Source organism: Xyrauchen texanus, chromosome 43 (genome assembly GCF_025860055.1).
Source record: "Xyrauchen texanus isolate HMW12.3.18 chromosome 43, RBS_HiC_50CHRs, whole genome shotgun sequence".
Taxonomy (NCBI): domain Eukaryota; kingdom Metazoa; phylum Chordata; class Actinopteri; order Cypriniformes; family Catostomidae; genus Xyrauchen; species Xyrauchen texanus.
The window spans coordinates 8,807,523-8,822,334 of NC_068318.1; the positions used below are offsets into that span (position 1 = coordinate 8,807,523).

The 14,812-nt window shown below is 36.2% G+C and overlaps 2 protein-coding genes across 5 annotated transcripts in view; one reads left to right on the top strand and one right to left on the bottom strand.

Moving 5' to 3' along the window:
- Positions 1 to 1,290: 1,290 nt before the first annotated feature.
- LOC127635413 (hydroxysteroid dehydrogenase-like protein 2) lies at positions 1,291 to 11,975 on the bottom strand. The gene is made up of 11 exons (XM_052115450.1): positions 11,747 to 11,975; positions 10,751 to 10,914; positions 10,559 to 10,657; positions 9,521 to 9,635; positions 8,638 to 8,741; positions 8,418 to 8,516; positions 8,026 to 8,220; positions 6,901 to 6,972; positions 6,373 to 6,519; positions 2,941 to 3,069; positions 1,291 to 2,336 (listed from the first exon to the last, which is right to left on the bottom strand). Exons 1-11 carry the CDS (start codon positions 11,761 to 11,763, stop codon positions 2,224 to 2,226), a joined length of 1,254 nt encoding a protein of 417 aa, XP_051971410.1. The 5' UTR covers positions 11,764 to 11,975; the 3' UTR covers positions 1,291 to 2,223.
- Positions 11,976 to 14,471: 2,496 nt separating this feature from the next.
- LOC127635623 (polypyrimidine tract-binding protein 3-like) overlaps positions 14,472 to 14,812 on the top strand; it is a 95,402-nt gene continuing 95,061 nt past the window's right edge. For 2 of the 4 annotated variants that reach the window (XM_052115774.1, XM_052115777.1), the window contains exon 1: positions 14,489 to 14,638. Coding sequence is in view for 2 of the 4 variants with exons in the window: in XM_052115777.1 (XP_051971737.1) it covers positions 14,635 to 14,638 (4 nt within the window). In the remaining 2 variants the exon portion in view is untranslated. Of the gene's footprint in view, positions 14,643 to 14,812 lie in introns of all 4 variants that reach the window. The other 2 variants (XM_052115776.1, XM_052115773.1) reach the window with 2 other exon arrangements.

Consider the following 14,812-nt stretch of genomic DNA (forward strand, 5'->3'; position numbering starts at 1 on the left):
GTAATCTGGCATACTGGGCATTTTCCCAACGCACTTTGGGCCCAATCAGGGGTGGACTGTGCATTGGGAGAACCAAGCAGGCTGGTGGGTCAGCCATGAAACGGGCTGAATGGGCCGCGATAAGCTAAAATGTGCCGCCGTGTTATGCAGAACGGACCACAAAACGGTGCCACGATATGCAGAAAAGGACAGTGAATGCCCCAACAACAACTTTTGGGCCATTTGCTATGTAAAATCCCTGGCCAATTTCTCTTCCTAGTCCAGCCCTGGTCACAACATAGATTGCAGAACATGCTCTATAAATATACATTATGTATTTTGGAATTTGGGTTAAGAATAATATTAGGGTGGCCAAAGTAGCTCAGCGAGTATTGACTCTGGTAGGTTGTGCGTGGATCGCAGAGAATAGCATGAGCCTCCACATGCTGGGATTCTCCGCGGTGTCATGAACAACGAGCCACGTGATAAGGTGTGCGGATTGACTGTCTCAGAAGTGGAGGCAACTGAGACTTGTCCTCCGCCACCCAGATTGAGGTGAGTAACCGCGCCACCATGAGGACCTAGTAAGTAGTGGGAATTGGGCATTCCAAATTGGGAGAAAAATAATAATATTAATTTGACGTCAATAATTCAATGATTTTTGTCACAATATGGTATCCCAGTCAAAGCCTTGTAAACTGATAAATCAGTTACAAGAATGATTATATATTTAGATTATAACACAGAAGAGTCATACGTTTTTTATTTGATTATTCTTGATTCACTTTTGCTTAAAAATTTAATGCGCAAGTGTAAATTTAACATAGATGTCACATTTTACATAAATTTGATATCTTCTTCTAACAAAACAATAATTTTATATGTTCTATAAAAAGTGAGTTGATTTCACATTGAATTTCTTTGTCACACAACCCATGCATGACAATACAAAAGATATCTGTGAAATAATGCATTTATATTTAGGTCATATTCATGGTGGAGAATACGTTGCACGGCATTTCTTAATGCTAAATTAACATCTAAGCATTAAACGCATACCTCAGGTCTTTAGAGAACCGGGAACTCATTCCATCCCCTGTACCTCAACCATTTTTTGGAGTTGTGCCCACACCTCATTAGTATTTCTCATTCCATCTCTTATAAATAGTGTAACCATTTTTTTTTTTAAAGCCAAAAAAAAACAAAAACAAAATGTATAATGGTTTAAATAACAAAAGTGTATAGGTTCTTTAGACACTTGAGGTATATAACAGTTTTTTTTCACACTTCCATAAATTACATTTTTTATGATTATGTAATATTTCGTTTACTATAACAGGATATTTATGTCTTTGTTTATTACAAGAGAAATGAGTTTTAAAGTCATACAAATAATTACTGTATCACGTTGACTTTCTGTGGAACAATGAATTATCAACAATGGTGAATTATCAGTATACCATAAGCGTACAGTACATATTATACATTTTTGAAACATTTACATATTTCTTACTCAAGGTGGCGGTGATGCTTGCAGTGACTGACATTGCTAGCTGATGTAGAAACAATATTGAACTATAGCAAGTATAACACATCAACAGACTGTTGTCATTTGGGTGTACTACTGAAATTGTGTAAGCTGTGTGTCCATTTAGACTCAATAAGTGCCAGAGAAAATACATCATGTGTAACGTACAGTATGTGTATCTTATGTGTAGCTCAATATGTGTTTGACAGCCAGTTGGACCTCATTAAATTTCAGTGTGAAAATATTGAATCCTGTTCTAGATTCATCCTGATTTGTTGCATTATCCCTTTGATTTATGAAATATAAAAACATCAAAATATATTTTATTTTGTTATTTTTTAAGTGCGGGGTCTCTAAATATCCAAATATGTAAGTGTTTGGGAAAATTACCATGCATTAAATGGTTAAACATAAAAGTGCACATTCAAAACTCTTAAGTAGCAATAAATGTAGCAGCTATGGCATTTTGGTGAAAACTATATGGTCACCATGTTCAATTTAGTCAAAGTATTTGTACGGCTACTTTTTATCTTTACCATTAAACTGGCAGTTGTAATGAAATGGTGTTAAATAGCATGAAGTGATAATACAATTAAATGGGAAATGAGTAGCAGCTGAACGGATGGTTTATTGAAAACAGTGATATAGAAAAAGAGCACATTGACACACATGTTGAATCATGTACATGAAGTAAGGCAGGAGACAGAGCTATCATATCACAGTTTAGACTTCATCATGGCCATCATCTTCTCCATTTTGATGGCCAGACCCATGTCACCCTTAATCTTCAGCTTCCCAGACATGAAGGCCATGGTTGGCTTTAATTTCCCTGTTGATAAAGACACTAGTTTTAATCAATGCTTCAAAGAGTACAATATGAAGTTTCAAAAACACCACTTGCTGATCTAATGAGCATGATTATACACTAATCTGAGAATGAATTATGTCAGTAGATCAAGATCAGCAACCTATGGAGGAGTAACCACTGGCACGCCAGCAACGGCGAGAGAGGAGTAGAATATTTTATTTATATAAATTCTGCACCTGCTTTCCAATCGGCATCTTGATGTAATCCTTCCTCATGATCAAGACGAGACTGCAGTGTACCCAACAGACTGCTTGTATACCTCACAGCGTGAGTATCGTCACACTTTAATAGTGTTTAGTCTCCCATTCAGCTGATGAAAAGATGTGGATTGGAAAGCAGGTGCGAAAAACTTCACATAAATAAAATGGCCTGCTTCTCTCTCTCGCTGTTGCTTGTGATTACATGATAATAATGACATAATAATAAGAAATATTTAAGATTCCACACAATTTCATCATAGGGCCAGGAAAATAAAAAAAATGGCACTACATGTCAAAAAGGTTGCCAACCCCTGCAGTAGAGTGTAATGTGCATTATTCAGCTGATGATGACAGTGCTTTTATACCTGAAAACATCTTGATGAAATCAGCACTGTCCATCGTCATGACGACATCAGCTTTAGCAGGTGGTTCCCCACTACCGGCACTTCCTGCATCATTCTTCAGGTCAAGGTACCAGACTCCAGCATGCTCGCCTGTCGATCATACCAATGACCTTCAAAAACTTGATGTCAAATGCACTTGTTAATATAAGATGGATATAATGTAAAAGACCCAATGAAATTGTTTGAGGAGCGCAGTTTTTTTATTTCCTGTTTTGAAAGGGGACGTTGGGGTGAGACAAGGGCTGGGGGATATATAGAATATTAATGAGAAAATCGAGATTATTTTGCTGAAGATATAAAATTGACCAATATTGTGGAAATAAAAGATTATTTAAACGTGCTTTCATTTGGCCATTCATTTTCATAAAGAGCGCATCCGTAGACTAATTTCACGATCCTTCAGGGCTACACAATTAATCAAAATAACATCAAAATGGCAAGTTGGTCATTTGTGATTATTAATCCACAAAAGGCTGTGATTTAAAGACAGATAAACATTGTCTGTGTGTGATTCAGAACAAACCGGTGAAATCAAAGTAATGCAGGATCAAGCATTTGTGCAATTTCAAACATTAGTAACCACTACAAGATATTATACAAATCTACAAACGTGGCAAAGAATAACAGAAAAGGAGAAAATTACAGCATTTCAGGAAATGTGGGACATTGTAAACTGTCAAATGCACATGACCTTTTCTGTGTCAAATTAAAAGCTCCTTGTGAAGTTGAAGTAAATACTGCAGCACTTTTGGTGTCAAAATAAAAGCCCCAAGGTGAAGATGAAGTAAACAGGACAGAAATACATTACTTTTGTATAACGCAAATCTAATAATCTGAAAAATAACAATAATTCATCATTATATTATAATAATAAACATGATGTGTCCCAGCAATAATTTAGCATTATGCAATGTTCAACTGGGGGCTTAAAAAATCAGTCAGTGAAGTAGCTTTGCACAGTAAAAACATTTGAAGATTAATAATGCTTTTTATTAAGCTACTATGTATCACTCTATTTGAAATATAAAGAGCATATCAATGAAAATGATTGAACTTCATTCCCCCTTGTTTTTATTTAATGAAAAACAAATTATTATATTTAAATTTAATAGCTAAATATTGAATCTACTTGACCACAATGGCTGTTTGGATGAAATGATGGTTCGTCTTATAAAAAACTAAACTAAAAACATCAACAACAATCACAAAAAAACTTTTGAGAAATTTTAGAGCAAATACATAATTAGCGAGATATATATAGAATATTGTCAATAGGCTGAAAAAGAGAGATATAATTTTTCTTCTTTTCTAATTTTATCCCCCTTTCTCCCCAATTTGGCATGCCCAATTCCCACTACTTACTAGGTCTTTGTGGTGGCACGGTTACTCACCTCAATCCGGGTGGCAGAGGACAAGTCTCAGTTGCCACGCATCTTATCACGTGGCTCGTCGTGCATGAAACCGTGGAGACTCACAGCATGTGGAGGCTCATGCTACTCGCCACGATCCAGGCACAACTTACCACGTGCCTCATTGAGAGCGAGAACCACTAATCACGACCACAAGGACGTCATCCCATGTGAACCTACCCTCCATAGCAACCGGGCCAATTTGGTCACTCAGCACACCCTGGATTCGAACTCGTTACTCTAGGGGTGGTAGTCAGCATCAATACTCGCTGAGCTACCCAGGCCCCTGGCGAGATTATATTTTTTAAGATGTCGCCCAGCCCTAGGTGGGACATATTGAAGGACACTATTTTTTTTTTCTTTAAATAAGCTGTAGTTTGAACCTTGATTTGTTATTTGCTATAGCTAGACAGAGGCAGGTGGTATTAGGAGGAATGGCGTTCTGATTGTAGAGATAATTTTATTAGACAAAACTTTTTACATTAAAAGTCATCAATATTTATCCATTTCCAAGAAGAGAAAGACTGTAAATTTGAAATGTGTATATCTGCTGAAAGTTAAATTTGATCATATTTAGGAGTAAACTAGCATATTTGTTAGAGGTAGACCGATATATTGGTTATCTGCAAAAATCTATGCTGATAGTTGCAGATAGTTTTTTTTATTCCTTCATGCTATATATAGAACTGTATGGGGTACGGCACACAACCCACTTATGTAGTGGTAGCTTGTGAAAGGAACAGTGGCAAGCTCCTTCCCTCTGTAGTGCTAGGGTCCCCTCCTTAGGCAAGAGCGAATAACCCTTAAGCCTACCATCCTAGGGTTACAGGTAATCCAGTACTATCTATTGCGTGAGAATCTCACCAATAGCTCTCTGAAGCCATTAACATGTGACTTGGTGAGTTGGGGCTTGTCTACCCAAGTATGTGAAGATTGGATCTGGCGGATTATGCGGAAGTCACCACTCAATTGGTTTCAACGGACATGAAGGCAGACCCAGCAATGTGCTGTGGAGCACTGCAAATAAAGGGCTCAGCAGACACAAGCAAAGCTGATGGCCATCCAATGCATCTGGTTCCATCCCCAGCTGTCTAGACATTGTCTTGCCATTGGATCAGATGGACTCGGATGAGAGTGGGAGGTTGACGATGTGCAACTCTTCTTCACTTTAAACAAAGTGACAGCACAAATCACTTTGTCATCCATCTCCCTGGATGACAAAGCTGGTCCTCATCGATTACGATGGACAAAAGAAAGAAGAAATAGTACTGTGCAAAAGTTTTAGGCACTTGTGAAAAATTTTGCATAGTGAGGATGTCTTCAAAAATAAGTCATAAATGGTTTTCATTTATGAATTAACATGATACAAAGTCCAGTAAACATATAAAAAAAGAGCTAAATCAATATTTGGTGTGACAACCCTTGCCTTCAAAACAGCACTAATTTTCCCAGGTACCCCTGGAAACAGTTTGTCTTGGTTGTTTGACAGATAGGATGTTCCAAGATTCCTGGAGAACTTGCCACAGTTCTTCTATCGATTTAGGCTGTTGCTTAATTTGGTAAATACTAAAATATACAGCATTGTAACAGAGTCAAGTCTCCATAATTTCAAAATAAGAGTACTGAAATAAGTAAGTGCATTTGTGTTAATAGTTAAAAGTCCAGTGTTATGCACCAATACACATTTTTTTCTTGTTATTACTGAGATTTTGGTTGCACAATAAACTGCATCTGTGATTTTATTCATTTTGGACTTTTGTAGCCTCTGTGTCATAGTAAGGAAACAAATCGATTTTCAAATTATCGGTTATTGGTCTTTTCCACCACTTTAGTTATCAGTATTGGCAAAATCCATAATTGGTCATCCTCTAATCTTGAAAATAATGCTAACAAACATGGACTAAAAGCCACTAAACTGCTATTTTAACTTCATGGGGCCTTTAAAGGAAGAAGAATGGTTAAAATGCTATGTCATAATAGCCACCTGATAAATCAAACCTGTACACTCCTTGTGTACTTTTCACAATTTCTGGATTGAGAACTCCTCTGATGATGTTGAATGTGTCAGCAATAGGTCCAGGGGTAGCTGAATCTGCTCTGGTTTTTCCACTCTTAAAAACTGGAGTAGCACCTGAAGAGAGAATTAAAAGCATTTTTACTGAAAGGGTTGCTGAAGTATGCTTGAGAACTCAAGTCCAACACTATGGGGCCGTTCTCAACGAACATGCTTTTGCCTAGGTCCTTCTGAGTCTGAACCAGTTATGCACTTTATTCAGAAACAAGCAGCTATGAAAAAGCATTATACTATAATATGTGTGACTGGGAGTTAAATTATTCATCCTCAATAGCGGCTCACTTACGCGAGTTAGGAGGGGTTGCTTTCATAATAAATATGAACCGTACCCCAGACCACCTTTTAAAGTGGACTCGGGTGTAAACAAAAAAACACCCAAGTTTGAAAGCACCCTGAGAAGAACAAAAGGATGTTTTGGCTATGCCTCAAATAGCTTACCATGCTCCTCCATTTGCTTGACTAACTCCTCTGGCTGTTCATCCAAGAAAAAGTCCGGAAGCAACGGATGACCTACAAAAAGTAACAAAGATTCCATTTTCTACTTTATTCAAAATAATTAAATAGTAAGAATTTAAAGGTAAACTCAGTAATTTTTTATGCATATTGTCTTGAACCTCCACTGACCTCTAGTGGCATCATTAAAATGCAATAGTTTTCAGTGACCAGTGTCATTGTAGATATCCACTATTCAAAGTCAGCCATGATTCATTTTATTAATTAGTGAAATTGTCCAATAACAGTGCAGTTACTGTGATTAAGCGAGTAGTATTCAGCTGGTCATGTGATTGCATCATGGCCGCCCCCCATAAGGAGACCCTCTCCATGTAGAATAAAACAGCTTTTGTAAGGTTACTGATATGACTATAGTCCTCTTATCATGTGAGTGCTCATGATTTTAAACATGAGAAACAGATCAATGTTTAAGTCATTTTTTACTTTAAACTCTCCTCCCTGCCCAGTACGTGCCAATATGTATGAATAATGTGAAATGGCAAAAAACAAAAGAAGAATGTGTGGAAGTGAAAGTGGAGATTTACAGTAAAAAGGACTTAAATATTGTTTCTCACCCACACTTATCATACTGCTTCAGAAGATATGGATTAAACCACTGGAATTTTATGAATTACTTTTATGCTGCCTTTATGTGCTTTTTGGAGATTCAAAGTTCTGGCCACCATTCACTTGCATTAAATGGACCAACAGAGCTGAAAAATCTTAGAATCTGCAGAAGAATTAAAGTCATACACATCTGGGATGGCATGAGGTTGAGTAAATAAAAAACTATCCCTTTAAAGATTGCCAAATGTGTTCCAAAATAGTAAGAAATGGTGTCAGTGAGCGCTGACCATTCTGTGTGACTTGTGAGGCCCAAAAAGTATATTTCAATTTTGTATTTATTTGTTGCTCTGATATAGTTCAGAGTGTCAGTTGCTGTGATGTGCAATCTGCCCATATTTAGTGGGAACTTTTAATTTTATTTATTTAGTTTTGCATTTTTGCAAATAGGGATTCCTTAGGGTTAAAAATATTTGAACATAAAATATGAAATGGCACAGCGCCAACCTGGTTCAACAGCATACACATCAAAGTCTTTAATGCCCTCCTTTTTGAGAATGTCCTCATCAATGGCAAACTGTCCAGTAAAGCTGGTAGGTTTGTTGAAGATGGCATATGCTGCATCAGCCATGATCTCCACCTTCCTGCACTGTTTACCCACTTCGGCTCCACCCAACATGTCCATGGCAGCCGTCTGGATGGCTAAAAGAAGATGATGCGTAAAGAATGCTTAGGCTCTCATTTTTGTTTTTAATTAAATCCATTTTTCTCCACACTGGTCTGTTACTGAAGTATCAACTATTTCAGATTCATCCGCCCCTAAACATCATGTTAAAACAAAATAAACTATAACTGGTCATTTCACGTGTCAGTCAAAAAGTTATGCATCTGGGTATTACCTGTCTTGGGCCATAAGGCATTAACGGCAATAGATCCTTTGAACTCTTCGGCCATTCCCAGAACACACATGGACATGCCATACTTTGCTATAGTGTACGCTAGATGGACATGGAAAAGAGAATGTGATAAGTGTCATTATTTGTCACCAATAACAAATGTGCAGTGAATGCACTGAATGAAAACATGTCTGCCATTCAGCCCACTACTTGTTCTTCTCACCTGTGTGGTTTTTGAACCAGATGGGGTTAAGGTTGAGAGGCGGACTGAGGTTGAGAATGTGAGGGTTCTTGCTCTTCAGAAGATGTGGGATGCACAATCTAGACCTGTAATGAAAACAGTGAAGTAAAATAAACTAAAGCATTAAACTAAACACAATTCTACAACACTTTGTAACAACTTGATTTTATTGCATTCTATCCATTTAAATTGGTAAAATGGAAGTGTAATTAATACATTTTAAGTAACTTAAGTGGAAGTGTTGGGACTACATGAATACTTTTTGTGGTGTTAAAGCGGGATTGATAAAGCTGAGCAGCGGATTTCCATTTCCCAGCTTTACATGGGACTGGATAGGGAGAACAAGTGTTGAAATCAAGTGTTATCTTGTGCATTTTTGAGCAAGATGAGAATACTAAATACTAAAGATTAATTAAATTAAGTTAGACCAACAAAAGAAAATTAATTATAGAAACCTTAGTAAAATGAGTTTGATGAACCTAATGAAGATAAAACTGTTTTAGTACATTAATTTGACCTAATCAAACTAAATCATATAGGCTCAATGAAACTGACTTAATCTGAATTAAAGTTTGGTTGTTGGGCTGGGTGCCGATACAGATTTCCTTACTCAGGGGTTATGGGGTCTGACTTGGGGTGAAAAACTCATTTTTAAGGTGGCAGCTGCTACCCCGTGCCACCCTTCTGACCCCACCCCTGAGTAAGGATTATGACTTTCATTTGGTGTATTTCACACAAAAAGAAAAAGTACATTCAAATCTAAATGATATTCACAATATTGCTTCATTTTATATAGCTAGAAAAATTATCATTTAAATAAACATGAATATTCAAAATATCGCCCAATCTCAAGATTTAAACTCACGTCAGGTATGTTCCCCTGAGATTGATGCCCAGCATAAGGTCCACTTTCTTCATTGGAGTATCCACAGTTCCTGTCAAATTGATGGCACTGGCATTGTTCACCAAGATGTCAATCCCTGCCATCAGACCATGAGAAATGAATTAACTCTTAAATGCATGTATGTTTAACCAAACATTATTACATGCTCATGTATTTAGCGACCCGGCACTTACATCAATCACAAATGGATCTAAAAAAAGTGTAACACTTTCAAAGCATTTTCAAGACAATTAGAAAATAATATAATAGAATATATTTTGATATATTTTGGCATTTTATTCTTCATATATCAAAGAGATGATGCAACAAATGATAGAACAGGATTCATTAATTACACATTGAAATTTAATGAGACTCAACTAGCTGTCAAACACATATTGAGCAACACATAAGATACACATAAGCTACACAAATGTATTTTCTCAGGTACATATTGAGTCCAAATAGATGCACAACTTACAGAATTTCAGTAATACACCCAAATTGCAATAGCCTGTTCATGTGTTGAACTTGCTATAGTTTACTTCCACGTTGCTTCTTTGTCAAATAGCAAAGTCAACTGTAAGTCAATCACTGAAATATCAGCGCTACCTTGAGTAACAAATAACGTATAATATGTAAGAGTAAATGCATATGGTTTATAATTCACCGTAGTCAAACAGAAAATTAATGTGAAATAATAGTTATTTGTATGAATGTGGTATTCATTTGTCAGGTAAAAAATAACATTTATATCCTGTGTTAGTAAAGTTATATAGATATAAAATAATCCTAAAGATATGATGAAAAATATGAGATATAAATATGAGAAAGGTTGAGGGATACTAAAGAAGTGTGCGCATATTTCCATAAAAATGGATGAGGTTCAGTGGGTGGAATGAAGTCCCGTGTCACTTAAGACTCGAGGTATGCGTTTAAAGGTTTAAACACTCTCTTTGTCTGAGCGCTGGAAAATATGCACCATCTAGAAAAACAGACATTTCAAATGCCGTGACCCACCTCCAAATTTTTCAATGGCCTGTTCCACAGCATCATTTATCTGCTTCTCGTCACGGACGTCTACGATACAGGGCAATGCTCTTCCTCCCGCAGCTTCAACTACCAAACAGACATCCTCGTGTCATGGTCTCATTACACAAAATATGTACAAGTTCATGTACAAGTGTGTCAAGAGAAGCTTGTGTGTCTCACTTTCTGCTGCGGCTGTGTAGATGGTGCCAGGCAGTTTGGGGTGAGGATCGGCGGTTTTGGCGGCGATGACCACATTGGCACCATCCCTAGCGGCTTTGAGAGCAATGGCCTTGCCAATACCCCGACTTGCCCCAGTGATGAAGAACGTACATCCTGCAAGCTTCCTAAAATTGATGAGTAATTAATTATACAATCATCTGATCATTTCACAAACAATGCATACTATATGAACACAATATGTAACATAAATATATATAACAAATAATTCATTTTTATCACGAGTATAAAAAATACTTGTTTTTTTTAAGACTTATGCTTAAATGCTTGAAACTATTTTGTTAAATAAAAATTATGCATGCATTTGAATTTCTTTACGAAACGAAATCTTTCTTTTTAATTTTTTTTTATAAATCAGATATCATTCGACTGCCAAAGACTACAATAAAGCTTAAATCTAAGATAAGAGCTAAAGGCTTCATTTCACATGACTTTATTATTATAATAATATTCATAAAATAGTACTATTAAACAGTAAGTTGATAAGATAAAATAATATTTTTTCAAAACTAAGGTTGCTACTGTTTATAGGCTTATCAAGTGACGCGCCTGCGCAACTGCGCAGTAGGGTAAAGGTCATCATATAAAATAATAATAATAAAAATAATCATATTACACTTAAGGAAAACATCTTATATATGAAGGGGTAAAGGGGAAATAAGTTTATTTGCAATATACTGCAATGCCAAATCAACTGATCTGATTAATTTACTTCCGATAGATTGATGTGAACTTGCTGCAAACTTTTGACAATCCAGTACAACCCATTCATGTCATTCCCAACTAAGTTAAAGTCTAAAACAAGCATTTCATACACAAGGCAACAAAAAACAAATTCATGAATGAGAAACATTGCTGTATGCCCCCACTAATTTAAACCAAGTGAACTTCAACTATCCAGCATGATTTGAGTTTATCTGTGTGTCTGATCGCACTGACCCTGTATTCTGCAGCATTCTGCGGCGTGACGGTGACCTGGGCTGGGAAGAGAAAGAAGGACGAACAGCTACAATGAGTGTAATATTAATTTCTCCACAACCCTGTCGTGTATTTGCCCTTTACTCCAGTAACAGGTTTTCAATGCGAGATCATTCGCTCGGATTACTTCCGGTACAGATTCGTGACAGGACTTTTATTGAAACTTACATTATGCAATATTAATATAAGACAAATTAAGCAAATAACAAAAAGAAAGCAAAATATTTCGAGGATTAATAACTAAATCGCATAAATATTATAAATTCACAAATACTGACATCGTTACATAGACTTTTACAGTTGATAAAGTATATAAAACACAAATAAATAAATAAACAAATAAATGAAATAGCTCATTTTCAGTTGTGACAATTAAATTAAATATTTATGAAAATGTATATAATAACAAGGGAAGCGCTTCTAATCTAAACCTGTTTTATTCCAATAGAATATTCTTAAAATATACATTCCATATGATCAATAAATAATAAAATATCAAAGCAAATAAATAAATTAGCATATGTACAGTTGAAAATATGAAATTATATAGTTAATATTATAGTACAGGAAGCGCCTCTAATGTGAACCAAAACACCGGAATTATAGGTTATCCAAAGAGATACTGATATTAAAAGATGTTTAATTTGTTTGTTTGTTTTTGTTTTATAAAGAAGAAAACTAAAATGAAAGTTTTTATGGGTGTGCCTGTGTTTTTAAGGAAAATAATAATAATAATTATACAATATAAGATCATTAATACAATATTAAGATTATTAAGAACATAAATGAAGAAATATAAAAACTAATATTATTATACAAAATAAGATCAAATAGCAAAACGAAAGAGGAAAAAAAACTTTTAAAAAAACAAAGAAGACAAAGAGAGAAACAGTAATGGAATTCAAATGTTAACCAAAGCAAAACGGTAAGAGCAGACACTTCGAAAATTGACTATTTCGTATGATATTCATATTTAAAAGAATGTATATAGTAAAACTCATATTTATGTAGTTATTCGTTCGTATAAATATGTTAGCGATGCAGCAGGAAATACAAGCGGAGATCTCCATCTGCTTCCCTGTAGCTGTGGCATTACGCGAGATATTCTACAGCGCCCTCTAGTGTGTTGGAGAACTGTACTTGTTACAATGCGTTTAAGTATATTTGTAAATTATTTAATTTTTAAATTCACTTAAATTCAAAAGACGAAGCGCGTAGCGATTGTTTCAAGATTCACAAAACATACACAGTCTTTCAAGAACATACACCAAGTTAAACGGACAAAAGAAACTGTTTTAATGCTATTTCAGATTGAATGTGCGGTTACACAACACTTTGTTGTGACATACACGTTTCGTGCAAGCACAAGACTGCAGTTTAGCCGGTCAAACGAGTGTTTCAAGTTCTTACATGCCTCAGGGTACTGCAGTCAGGATAACATCTTTGCCGTCTTGAAATTACAAATTTAGACAGTCACCATTGAAACACAAACACTAGATATGAATAGGCGAAACGGGGAACATTATTTGTTTATTAATAATTGATTTCATCAAGAAAGGTCCATAAGGCTGAATTTTTTATATCCAGGAAGTGTCTTTACTCTAATAAATAAGATAGCTCGAATACAGTTAATGTGTCAACAGCGTATTTATTTGAAGGGTCTGGATCTTTTAAAGCTTTTATCCCCAAGGCCCATTACCTTATTTAAATATATCACTGGAAAAAGATTATCCTGAGCTGCTGATTCCTTTAGGGATATTCCACCCAAAATGTAAAATTCACATCATTTACTTGCCCTCATGCCATCCCAGATGTGTATGATTTTCTTTCTTCTGCAGAACACTAACAAAGATTTTTAGAAGAATATTTCAGCTCTGTAGGTCCATACAATGCAAGTGAATAAATGGTTACCAAAACTTTGAAGCTCCAAAAAGAACATAAAAGCAGCCTAAAAGTAATCCATACAACTCCAGTGGTTTAATCCATGTCTTCTGAAGCAATCCAGTTTGGTTTTAGATGAGAACAAACCTAAATATAACTTATTTTTCACTATACATCTTGCCATTGCAAGTGCAGGCATGATCGTGATTTCATTACAATTTCTAGTGCTTGACGCATGCACAGAGTGCTAGATGGCGCTCGGTTGTGTAATCGAGCTTGAAATTGCCATGGACACCGCTGATTTATATTCTGATTTGTTCTCACCCCAAAAATCATGTCGCTTCAGAAGACATGGATTAAACCTCTAGAAATTTTTGGAGCTTTAAATTTTGGTAACAATTCACTTGCATTGTATGGACCTACAGAGCTGAAATATTCATCTAAAAATCTTGTAAATATTGAGAGAATTTTCATTTTTGGGTGAACTATTTCTTAAAATTATACCAAACCCCGTGCTGGCAAACAAGGCTTGAAAATAGTTGATGCCCAGAACTTAGCAGTCCACATTTGTTGCGCGTAATAACGAACTCTACAATAGTGCTGCGTCCAGCAATAAAACATAACGCGTTTTGCCATTCCTCAAAGGTGTGTCTGCTAAAAGGGGAGGCCATTTTGTACAGAGAAGTGTCTGTACATGCTTCTCTCTCTCTCTGTCTGTCTGTCTGTCTGTGTGTGTGTGTGTGTGTGTGTGTGTGTGTGTGTGTGTGTGTGTGTGTGTGTGTGTGTGTGTGTGTGTGTGTGTGTTCACGTCAGGAGCAGGAAGTGTGTGTGTGCGCGCGCGCGCCTTTGTGCTTGAGAGTGAAATTGTGTCGGGGAGTCGAACTGTAGTAACAGCAGCACCAGTGTCTTCATTTTCCTGTGCGTGCATTGTTATTTCACCTCGCCTCTCTTTTCCCTGTGTGCAATGGATGGGTATGTGAGTTTCCGGTGTTTTATTTACCTATCACGCGCTTGTTGAGTTGTTTACGTGTTGCTCTGTTTCCAATATTGTATGTAATTATGATATTTAACAATAATGGCACGTCAGAAAATGGCATGGGAGGGTTTAAACGTGAAATCTGATGGAGATGAGACCATGGGGTGCTT

Coding starts and splice junctions, on each gene's coding strand:
- LOC127635413 (XM_052115450.1), bottom strand. Junction 8,221..8,417: donor TGCCTTATGGCCCAAGACAG/GTAATACCCAGA, acceptor ATCTTCTTTTAG/CCATCCAGACGGCTGCCATG. Junction 6,520..6,900: donor CAAGCAAATGGAGGAGCATG/GTAAGCTATTTG, acceptor TTCTCTCTTCAG/GTGCTACTCCAGTTTTTAAG.